This window comes from Apis dorsata, unplaced genomic scaffold, assembly GCF_000469605.1.
Source record: "Apis dorsata unplaced genomic scaffold, Apis dorsata 1.3 scaffold_149, whole genome shotgun sequence".
NCBI lineage: Eukaryota > Metazoa > Arthropoda > Insecta > Hymenoptera > Apidae > Apis > Apis dorsata.
This window is the reverse complement of record NW_006263440.1, coordinates 1,240,984-1,252,665: the sequence shown is the minus strand read 5'-3', so window position 1 is coordinate 1,252,665 and position 11,682 is coordinate 1,240,984. Positions and strand designations below refer to the sequence as shown.

Here is an 11,682-nt window from a genome sequence, read left to right as displayed (position 1 = left end):
GGAAGTATCGAGAACGAGTATTCGATATCCGGATCCCAGAATTTCCCGGATGGTGGGAAACGTTAGCCATTAGGTAAGGGGATCCATCATCCGAGCTTTCACCACCGGCCCCCCGCCGAGAAGGGGGCGGGGGTTCCTCGTGTAATGAAGTGCAACAGGGAAGAGCGTGATTAACTTAACGAGCAAACGTATTATAGGAGAAGCTAAATACCAGTAAATTATATCGGGCGCGGACCCATTATGAACCGGCGTTGCTCGCTGCGCCCGTTTCCAAAACGGTGCATAATTCACCCGATCCACGATATTCCAGCGCGCACTCGTACATCTCTCGTGGTTTTCCACTAATGTACTTTAGGCAAGGCGCGTAGATACCGATCTCTCAAGTTTCCACTGGCGTGGACTACCACTGTACCAAAGCGAGGTGGTAGTGGCTTTGCACCGGATTTGCGAATCGTACACATCGTGCGAACTTCGTACACTCTCTTCGACAAAGTGATTGAATAATTTAAGGGAAATCGTGGAACGAGTTTGCTTCATAATGTGTATAACCGTGCATTCGGGGGAAAACGTTTAATCGGATAAGAAATGATAAAATTTCGCTCCTCGAGACGATTCTGGTTTTAACCAGATGGTTAAACGGGGAGGGGGGATCGATTTCGAAGCATCGAGTTATTTATTTCCATCGTGAGCTGCGGGGAGAGAGGATTATCGGGATCGATGGAAGGTAGACTAAACCCTGGATCACATCGCCTCGGCGATCATCTCCGAGACTATCCACGGATCTAATATTGTCAAGGGGATAATTTTCCATGAAATAACCTATAACTTGGGATGTTTAGCTCGAAAGGATGTACGATTCTGACGTGATCGTATTCGACGACACGGAGGACGAAGGAAAGTGGTTCTAGTTTGTGATTTGACAGTTGTTCTGTAATTGGAAAATTAAGATAATTGTTTTATATTGGTATGGGAGATCTTGGAGTTGAAATCTTTCACTTTCAGATGGTTCTACTTTTGACAGTTGTTCTATAATTGGGAAAATTAAGATAAGATAATTGTTTTATATTGATATGGGAGATCTTGGAGTTGAAAGCTTTCACTTTCAGATAGTTCTACTTTGTGATTTGACAGTTGTTCTGTAATTGGAAAATTAAGATAATTGTTTTATATTGATATGGGAGATCTTGGAGTTGAGAGCTATCAGAGATGATCGTATTCTTGATCATTTTCAAGGTTCGGGATTTATAATTGGACGAGTATACACGCGTGCTCTTCGCACAGCGTGGGTATAATCGCAATAAGTTCGTTTTAAATTGGCGAAATGAAGCGAGTAAGGAACACCGGTAAGGACCCACTCCAACGTCTTCATGCATGGGTACATAAGCATTCGTACCAACTGACGTCGTGTTCTAATTAAGCTTCTCCGCCTTCCTACAACTTTGGCGCAGGGTTCGGATTGTGCCGGAATCCAATGATCCTAGGAAAATTGTAAATTAAATCTGCGCAGCTAATTTGAATTTTAGAAAGAGAAAGATTAAAAATTTAGATTCGAATCGGCAATTTTTTGTGCGTCAACTTTTCCATCGGTTATTAAATATTCATGACTCTTTAATGCGATCCTCGAAGAAATAAAATTGAAAAAAATACGAAAGCGAGGAGAAAGGAAGAAGCGGGGGGAATAGCAACGAAGCTATATTCGCGTAACAGTTCCCCTGGCAATAAAAAATACAACTTCCTGAAGAAAAAATAAATAAAAATAACAAACGTTTCTCGCCCATATCATAAATTTCACCAACTTGTACAAAACTCCACTTCAAAATTATCCTCCCTCGCGCAATTTATCTTCGCGCAAAGTAGCCAATTGCGAATTTACTCGTCCTTGTTCTCGTCGCAAACAACGAAATAACAACTGTCTCTCCCCGAGTCGTACGCGAATCCACAGCTATCTCCTTTCAACCCAGTTTCCCAACCAGTTGGAGCCTACTCCAACTATCCAGCCTGCTATAAATTCGCTAACTGCTCGGCCTCCATTACTTGCCTTGCCGCGAATCGAGCTTATACACTTTGTCAATTCGTTAATTAGCGAAACGGTGTTCGAGAAAGACAACGATGGTATTCCATTCACTGTTCCATTCGGAATTTGAACACGACGTTCAATGTGGAAGGCGGTTATCCTAATTAAGTCCGCGTGAAGACTTGCCTCGAATAATAATATCCAATGGTAGGAATAACACTAGGGGCTAAATTTACCATAGATTAGGAAACTGTAGAAGGGTTGCGGCACTCGTGTTACTTCTAAACCCTCCCACCAAGGGTTTCGCAAACTTCGTAAACTACTCGTTTCCAAGTTTCCTCCCCGCGTGAGGTGGTTGCCGATGATAAATTCGCGACAGCCGTGGCCAGAAAACCGTGAAATGACGGATCGCTCATGAGGCGTAGGATGACGTGGCGCGTGGTCGTTCTAGCATTTGTTACCATTGGGATTGGGTGGCGTCGAGTTTAACGATTCCAGTGGAAAACACGTGTTTCAAAATTGTTGATATCGATGATACTGAATATCGGTGTAAACGGATATAATTATTCGGTGAAAAGATTCTTTCTTCCGCTTATCGGTTCGACGAGTTTATTAAACGGTTATAAATTATTATATATTCAAATTCGATGCTTTATAATATGAGCGAAGTAAGTAAGCATAAACGAAGATAATAAATATAATTAACGAAATAATCCGTTAAACCTGGAAAAATGCTCCGTTTATCGAATTTATCTCTGCAACATCGATTATATACGAACAATATTATCGAAAACGCGATAAAATTCTCGATTTTATTTACGAGAAGTTAAAAGTTCACGCGAAAAATTAAACAGTTTAATAACATTTGTTCGTATTTTATTAATTATTATAATTATATTCCCTTATATACTCTCTCTCTCTCCCATCCTCCCCGAATTTCCGCGAATAAAATCGCGTTCTCGCGAATCGTTTGTCATTCAAAGTTTGCGCGAAACTCAATCAAAGTTTCAGAGCAAAGCGAAATCGTCCTAATTCGTTCTCAGACGGTCTCATCAGTTGGCAATCCGATGCTCGCGCTAGTATCGACGCGACGAGATAAGCCAGACAGACAATCTTCACGAGCCGTGTCGGGAAAGATTATATCTCGGATAAAATCGTTGGATGGCGATTCCCTTCGAAAGAACGGTGGAGAGAGAGAGAGAGAGAGAGAGAGAGAGAGTTTAAGAACACCGTCCGGATTATCCACCTGGAAACTTCCTCTTGGAAAGTGATCAAACGATCGAGCGAGTTAACTACGCGCCCCAATCGCGGAACAATTATACTTACACGTTTTCACAACCGAGTTCACAAACGTCGGTTGATTTAGAATTTCGATAAGGAAGGTAAGGAAGGAACGTATTGAATTCCTTTCGGCGAATAAATTGCCTCGAGCTGGATCGAGTGGATTTCTATTCGACTGGTACGAAACGGGGTACGCTAATCGGGTTGCGATAAATATGGCTACGGTGAAGAAAAAGAAATTGGAACGTCACGATCGTAGTAAGTAGAGGCTAATTCGAGGCTAATTCGAGATTCGAGCGGGTATGCAAGCAAAGTTTAAAAGTGTTTCACGCGGGCGGTGGTTGAGGATTTGTACGAGATATACTCGAGATAAGTTTGTGCTCGATGAGAGGGAGGAAGGGAGGAGTTATTTAAAATCGGTTAGTCAAGAATTCGAGAGATGATATTATTTCTTGAATTTTATACTATTTTGTCATATGAAATCGAAAAAAAGGAACAAATGTGTATTTTCATTTATCATTTCGTTTCTTCAATTTAAGGGAAGAGAGTATTTTTCATTGCTATTACATAACAATGGAACGTATAAAAACGATAAATCTGACTAGTTACTAGAGTTATAATAAAATTTGAAGATGATATCGTGTTTTCAGAAAATAAATTTTTACGAAAGTAGAGTAAACGTGTCGAAATTTTATGCGCATAATAATAAGAATAATATGGGAACAGAAATCGTAATAACGAAGACAATTTTGAAAGTTTTATGTTCGAAGTATGGAATGAACGCGTGGAATAAAGACACAATCCGTGGCGAATGTTTTCACGGAATTATCCAACTTCTTGCATATCGTGTATTTCATGACTATTGGTTTTTTGATGCAAAAAATTATCATTAAATCGCACTTGAACGCAAATGAACAATGATAAAAAACAAATATGTATCGAAAATGAACGTATATAGCGTAAAATAACAATTAAAATATTTTAATACAGTTACGAGTCAAAAATTAATATCATAAAAAGCTAATAGATCTACCTAAATAATAATTTATAAAAATCTATTATAAGTTGATTATTATAAGTCTCTTTATAGAAAAATATTATGGAAAATTAAAAGCTAAACTATTTTAACACAGCTATAAGTTTTAATACTTAAAATTATATGTTAATTATTACATTTCACATTGTAATGAATTATTAACTGCAAAAATAAACAATAAAAGTCTAAAAATTATTAAATTATCGAACACTTTGATTTTTATGGAATCGGTAAATAATTCTCAATTATTTACTCTTATAAAATTTATTCTATATTCAATATTGTTAATCTATATTATATTTACAAATTTTTTATTCGTTTTACTTTTCACTTATTATTTTTCTATCATTTCATTTATTTATTCATTCCTTGGTAACGTAATGTAAATAAATTAGTAAAATAAATTAACACAACTTTTAATAAATTATTTTTATTATATTTCTTATTTTATATGGGTCTCGACGCGTAGTCACCTCCTCGCGGTGAGACCTGGTAATTGGTATCGATTTTCATAGATTAATCTTCGAAAAATGTTATCATCTCTGAACATTTTGCGAATATTAATTTTAATAAAAATCGATACCAAGCTAAGAACTACGCAATCCACGAATTTCTATAACTATATATTTTGTTCGTCTAGAATGGAGTGCAGAGTACCGCTTTATCAACACCAGCCACGAGACTTTGCGGGATCTTGTCTAGATTCAAGGAAAATTACCTGTTGAATATTTCTCGACTGCGAGTTCAATCGTTACGAGCATTCTTCTACAAGAAACGCTTTACGCGAAAACGACTCATCGTTTTTGAATATTCTCAACAGCGAACAGTAACGAGTTAAACGATCGATCGATCCCTCTATCGACGAACGAGATGATGATATCGATCGAATCGAGGTGGAAAAGAACGATATTCACGGTGATCCACGATCTTAACCTTTGTTTAACCATTTTGTCTCGCAACCTTTTTCGAATAATGCCGAAACTGAACAAGCTTCTGGTCACGTCAATCATCGCGGATATCAGGGAGTGTGTACATGTCTCGAACGAGATATATTCCTGGCTAGGCGATATCGAACATCTGTCATGGAAATTCCCGACGAAAACCGCGAAGGACATAAATGCTATGGAAATTGTGAAGGAGCACAACGGAACCGCGGGGGAATTCTATATTCTTCTTCTGGAGTTGGCTTATGACAGGTTGTTTAACACGTTTTTTGCCCCCCTTCCCTCGTTTTATATTCTCTTTTCGTTCGTTCGGTATCGTTTCGCATCTGCATAAATTCGAAAACCACGACATTCGAACGACTCGAGTCGCACACAGAGAGGGGGAAAAAAATGGTTTCTTTTGTCGAAAGATCGTGGAAGAGTTTCGTCCACGTAGACTCGCGCGACTCAATTAGGCATGCAAATGTTTCGTGACCGTTGTTGCATCGTCAAAGGGAACGAAATACTTTTCGGACGGACGAAATGCAAACGTTGGCTCGATGCACTTGGTCGCTTCGCCAGAATATTTCCAGTTGAACGATCCATTGCCCGCGTTTTATCGTCGGGGAATGGACCCCGGGCAAAGATGATTCACGTATTCTTTTGTGGAGAAAATCGTTCGGTTATATCATTCAATTTGTACGTCTCATTGGATAATTGGCAGTCGCGGGAGATTAAAGGATGGCTAATGAGTCGCGTCGATTCTTCGATACGTACGGTTGAATCGCAGCATGATCAATCAATCGATTAAATAGTCTTTTGAGTTGAAAATTTTTACCTGTTTATTGCTAAAATTATCTTGATCTCGAGAGGGAGATTCTTTTTATTCGTTGCAGAATTCATTTCGTTCTACGGTTGATCGTGGAATTCATGGACAAGTTCCACTTGGCGGATGAGTTTTTCAAAGAAGCGAGCTGCGTCAGTCGATCGAAACAAATTTCGTTAGCCAGCTTATTGCGACTTGTTTGGGATCGGATGAAAACAATGCCTGATTCGATATCGCGTCATATGGTTAGTCAAATAAATAAAGTTGATTCTTCGTAGAAAACAGGGGAAATTCGATCGAGCAAATAAAAGTCCTATTTTTAACTCTTTGCCCGTGATACGAACGAAGCAGCTCGATCGAAAAAGAAACGAAAAGAAATATTTTTAGATACAAAGTTCTAAATACGAACGATTAATATATTCCTTTTCCTATAAAAAAAAAAAAAGAGAGAAAGAAAACTACAAATATTTTTATCCAAACTGATAAAAAAAATCCTTACTCAAAAAGTAGAGAAAATCGCGCCATTGAAATCCCTTTTTGATTTATCCCGATATCTCGATCGATCGCCAAGATATGACTCAAAGTTTCCACGGCTCTTAAACCGAGGCAGCAGTTACGAATGGATCCCCGTTGGCCTACATTTTTTTCTTCGAAGCGCGTTTCCAAGAATCGCGTCTGCCGCTCGTCTGGAATTTAGGATAGGTCGGTGAGACGGGGCGCGAGCGAGAGGCCCGAGTAAGGCGCAAGGAGGGAGATAATAATCGATGAAAAATTACCTTTCTCTTTGCACGACGATATCTCGGCAACCGAAAGTCGTATCGAGATAAATCAAAATGCGTTTCGAAGGGGAAGGTCCACCGCCTCTGACAATCCTTTATTCGTCGCTCGAAAATTATTACTCCCGGAGTTACGGCGATTCAAACTTTTCCCGATTTTAATTGGGATTGGACCGAGTCTTGAGGTAAACTTAAAGCGCGGTAGATGCGTTTCTTTGCGATGGACGCAAAGAGGAAGGGAAGGGAAAGAAGGCGACGATTACGGAGAGAGTGAATAAAGTGAAAAGGATCGTTAAGATTTGTTTATTATGCTTTTTCCGTACTATTCGATCGGAGGAAGTTCCCTCCGAAAAATAGCAGCAGCACGTCAACAGGTGAAGAATAGCACGAAGCACGAGGAAGGAGGCTCCTTGAGAATCAGTAAAGTATCGCAGAGCTGTCAGGCGGGCAGCTGCATGGATTATTGCGAGAGTTGCACGCTAGCCGGGGAAGCTATACTTCACGCGATAAATTCGATCGAGCAAGTCTTCGTCGAGAATAAATTAATTTCCGTCTCCACGACTCAAAGGTGAGCGAAATTTATTGAAATTGTTGAAAAAAATTTGTAAACAGCCTCGTAAACCATTTATATTATTTTACCTCGCGTATCGCGTTTCCTTTCCTTCCAGTTGAATAAATCTTTGTCCAAGAAGAACAAAAATATGCGTTTCCTGTGCTCCCACAATTAAAATATATAATTTTAACAAAAACCTGCACGTATTTTACTCCGGACAAGAAAAATTTAAAACCGTCATTTTGAGCTAACTTTTAATAGCATCTATTTTCATATTTACTTGAAGAAAGATATAGAAAAAAGAGAGAGAGAGGGGAGAGGAAAACACACGGTATTCGAGCTTTAAAACGAAGAACACCAAGAAATTTCCTCTCCGGATAGCGATAAATAATCTACTTACAACGTCTCCCGGAGTGGTACTAAGCTTGGCCTCGGCAAAAACGGGAGCAAAAGCATTTCGCGTTCTAAACTAATAAAACAAAGACTTGGAGTAAACATACGAGACGGTGTGCTCGCTCGATTGTTCCAGAGACGAATGCAGGAACGACATTTACGAGAAGACTCAATGGGCCGTGATGAGCAGGCTGACGAAGGGAATAGGGACAGACGTCGAAACGGCGCTCAGGATTGCCAGGGAGAGCAATTTGAGAATCCAGGCGGCCAGACAAGATCACGAGCACAAGATTCGAGATCTGCGAGCCAGTTTGACGATGCGAGAAAAACGAACGGAAGAGTTGCAGGCGGATAACTCGGGGCTGAAAGATCTACTGGAAAATGGCAGGTTTTGTTGATTAGGTACTCGTTGCGCAACGCAGATTCTCAGATTTACGCTCGATGTTAACGACTTTTTCGAATGTTTACGAGTTAAGGAAATTAGCAGGGGTATCGAAAGAGAATTGGTTCTTAAAAAAGGCTTGTACTTTTAATAATAATTTTCTCATCAATTCCAAGTTAAATTTTTCTCCATTCTTCCGTTTCTTATCTTTTTCTCTTTTCTTTCCTCCTCTTCGACAAGTTTCGCTCCATCGATCCATCGATTTAATTCGAAATAACTGTAAAAATTGACGTAATGGTTGATGTTTTTGGAATATTTACGAGTCAATGAAATTAATAATGAATATCGAACGAGAATTCTTTCATAAAGAATGGCCAAGCTTGCTTATACTTTCAATAGTATTTTTCTCACCAATTCCAAGTTAAGTTTTTCTCCATTCTTCCGTTTCTTATCTTTTTTTTTTCTTGCCTCTTCTTCGACAAGTTTCAAATTTTCGCTCCATCGATCCATCGATTTAATTTCAAATAGCTGTGAAAGTTGATGCAATGGTTGGAATTTTTGGAATGTTTACGAGTTAATGAAATTAATAATGGATATCGAACGAGAATTGGTTCTTTCATAAAGAATAATGGCCAAGCTTATACTTTTTTTAGTAATTTTCTCACTAATTCTAAGTTTTCCGAGCAAAAGTTTTTCCATTCTTCCGTTTCTTATCGCGCCATTCGATGTGATTTCGAATCGTGGAATTACAGTAAAATTTGTGGGAATCGCTTCATCGATCCATCGATTTAATTCCAAATAACTGTGAGAATTCGAAAATCGATGGGCTGCAATCGATTCGATCGAGAAATCTTTCATCCAACCAGAATACTATTTATGAATGTTCTGCGAATAGCAATAGATGAATGGATCGAGATAGCCACGCGTGTTTACTAAGATGCGTGATAAATTTACCTGGACGATCGTCTTTTTTTCATTCCTTACAAACCTCTATTATTATCGTAGGAAGCGAGTAATAAACACGCGTGCTAGCCTCTCTTTTTGTACTTCTTTGGTATCAGAAATAAAAGGACGCTATTCATTAGCATGTAAAGAGATTTTAATTTTAATTTCAAACTCACACACACTATCTCTTTCGATACATTTTTTAAATCAAACGAGATCGCAAAAAATTTCCACGAACACAACGAGCGCACAAGTTTCATCATTCTACCTCTCTCATCGAACGTCGTGCACAACCGATTCGACCGTGTCCAATTAAAAAAATAATAATAATAAGATGTGAGAACAGGAGGGCGTCCCTTTTTATCGAGGCGTTGATTTTCACAGCTCGAGAAGAGCTCGAAGAGGAGAGACGAGGGAACGACGTGTTGAAGCGACAAAACGAGACGTTGAAAGAAACCCTAGGAGATATTCGTAGACAGATGTCGATGCTCGGTAAGTATATATAAGAAAAAAAGGAGAGAGAAAGAAAGAAAGAAAGAAAGAAAGAAAAAGCGGGAGAGAAAGTGTGCGCGTTGTGCACTCCAGAGACAGAAAGAGAGAGAGAGAGGGGATTTTCCAACGAAATTTGACAAGCGAGCGCGGCGAAGGAAGGGAGAGAGGGATACAGTCGGGAATAGTCTTATTTTCGAACAACGTTCATTGCAGCTGGCGAAAATAAGATTTTGCAAAGTCAGGCGGTTGCGCTGGCCGAGAGCAAATTCGAGTTGGAGAAGAGCGTGTTCGGACTTGGAAAGGAAATCGACGACATCCGTGATGCGTGTCTCGAGAGTGAACGAAACACGCGAACGCTTCTCGACGAATCGAGGAAGGAGAACGACCGCGTAAGTGCGATTACGTTTCGATTACGATATTTTCTTTACGTTTCATCTGGGGGCGCGATCGAATCGAAAAGTAATGGGGCGATAATGCGGCGGGATACATCGTTGAAAAAGATGAAAGAGGAGGAAAGGAAAAAATTCGAGATATCGTTAGTTGGCGAGATGGTTTCTTTGCTCCCGTCGTACGAAATTATTGACTTTATATACGAAATTCCTTTTCGGGCAAAAATTCTCAAAGTCGGATTAGGATTTTGCATTTTACGCGAAATTCGTACATTTTGATAAAAGCACGTGGGATGTAGAGAGAAATATAATAAAGGTAAACTTTGATGGGTGAAATTTAATAGTTGAAGTTAAGATAATTTATCGTTAAAAACGTAATAATAATAATTGCGAATAATCGGACGAATGTCGAACGATCGAGGTTATACGAGTAATACGTTATTCGAGCAATTTAAGTAAGTAAATTAAGATAAGTAAATTACTCCAAGTAACTTTAATCGAAATTTTTAATTACCTTTCCAACTCGGTTGACGTCCAACTCTGCTTCGTGTTCCGAAATATGTATATATTCGGTTATAAATTATTTATCGGTTCCCACGATAAAATTCCACTATTTAATGATTACGAAAATTATGTTATCGTAATTGCGTGGAAAAAGAAGATCACCTCGAGGAAAACTCGATAGTATTTCGATTCTATCGGAATACTTAATACGGGCCAAGATTGATCCGTTTCGGCTATTCGTACCAGCTGCTTGATTATTAATTAACAGCGTTATCTGGCTCACTATGCACGATGCGTTAATGATACAGCAGACGATAGAAATTGCTCGCTGTTTAAGCCGCTGTCAGCTCGCTATACACCGTGAACAAGTCTGCATAGACGACCAAACTCCCGTGAATTAATTTGCTGCTCGCTTAAATCAACTTATACTAGTTGGGTAGAATTTACGACCACGGTTAATTGCCAATTTCGTCCTATCACGTCTCATTGAAAATATATATCTTTCAAATAATTTCCTAATGATTTCGTTCGAAAACTATATACGAATACTATGCACGAGAAATAATGCAATTTCTCCTCGTGTCTAATTCTTCTTGAATTGTAATTTGAAATCTTGAAAAAAATGAAAAAAGAAAAAAGGAACTTTAAAATCTTGTAAATATTATAATTCCCTTGATGACTTATTCGCGCTCGACTCGTTAAAATAAAATAATAAAATGAAATTACTTGATTAAAATAGCAAGTTTTATAAATAAAGTGATAAACTTGGTCGTAAATCTATCCTATAAAATACAAACTTTTACTCGTTAAATATTTCTCCTTTTTTTTTTTCCTTCTTTTTTAGTTAAAGGAAGAATACGAGGAAAAAGTGGAGAAACTTCGGCAAGAGGTCGCACTTTTGTCGGAGAAGAAACGGGACGAAAAGATCCAGGACACAAGCGGGGATTCGATCGTTGGAACGATCGAGGATGGGACCGTTTTAAAACCGGAGGATGATCCTGTTGCGGATATGACGCAGCAATTGATCTCGAATCGCGAGAAGATCGAGATGTTGACGCGGCAGAACGAGCGATTGACGAAAACCCTGTCTCGATTGCGGAAATATCGGTTAACCAGTCAATCGTAACCGAATCAAATCATACCATTGCGTCACTTTTTGCGCGAGTTT

At 38.9% G+C, this 11,682-nt stretch overlaps 1 protein-coding gene across 1 annotated transcript; it reads left to right on the top strand.

Moving 5' to 3' along the window:
* Window positions 1-9,456: 9,456 nt before the first annotated feature.
* Window positions 9,457-11,640, top strand: LOC102678157. Its single transcript, XM_031509397.1, has 3 exons — window positions 9,457-9,621; window positions 9,835-10,010; window positions 11,359-11,640. Exons 1-3 carry the CDS (start codon window positions 9,609-9,611, stop codon window positions 11,638-11,640), a joined length of 471 nt encoding a protein of 156 aa, XP_031365257.1. The 5' UTR covers window positions 9,457-9,608.
* Window positions 11,641-11,682: the final 42 nt, after the last annotated feature.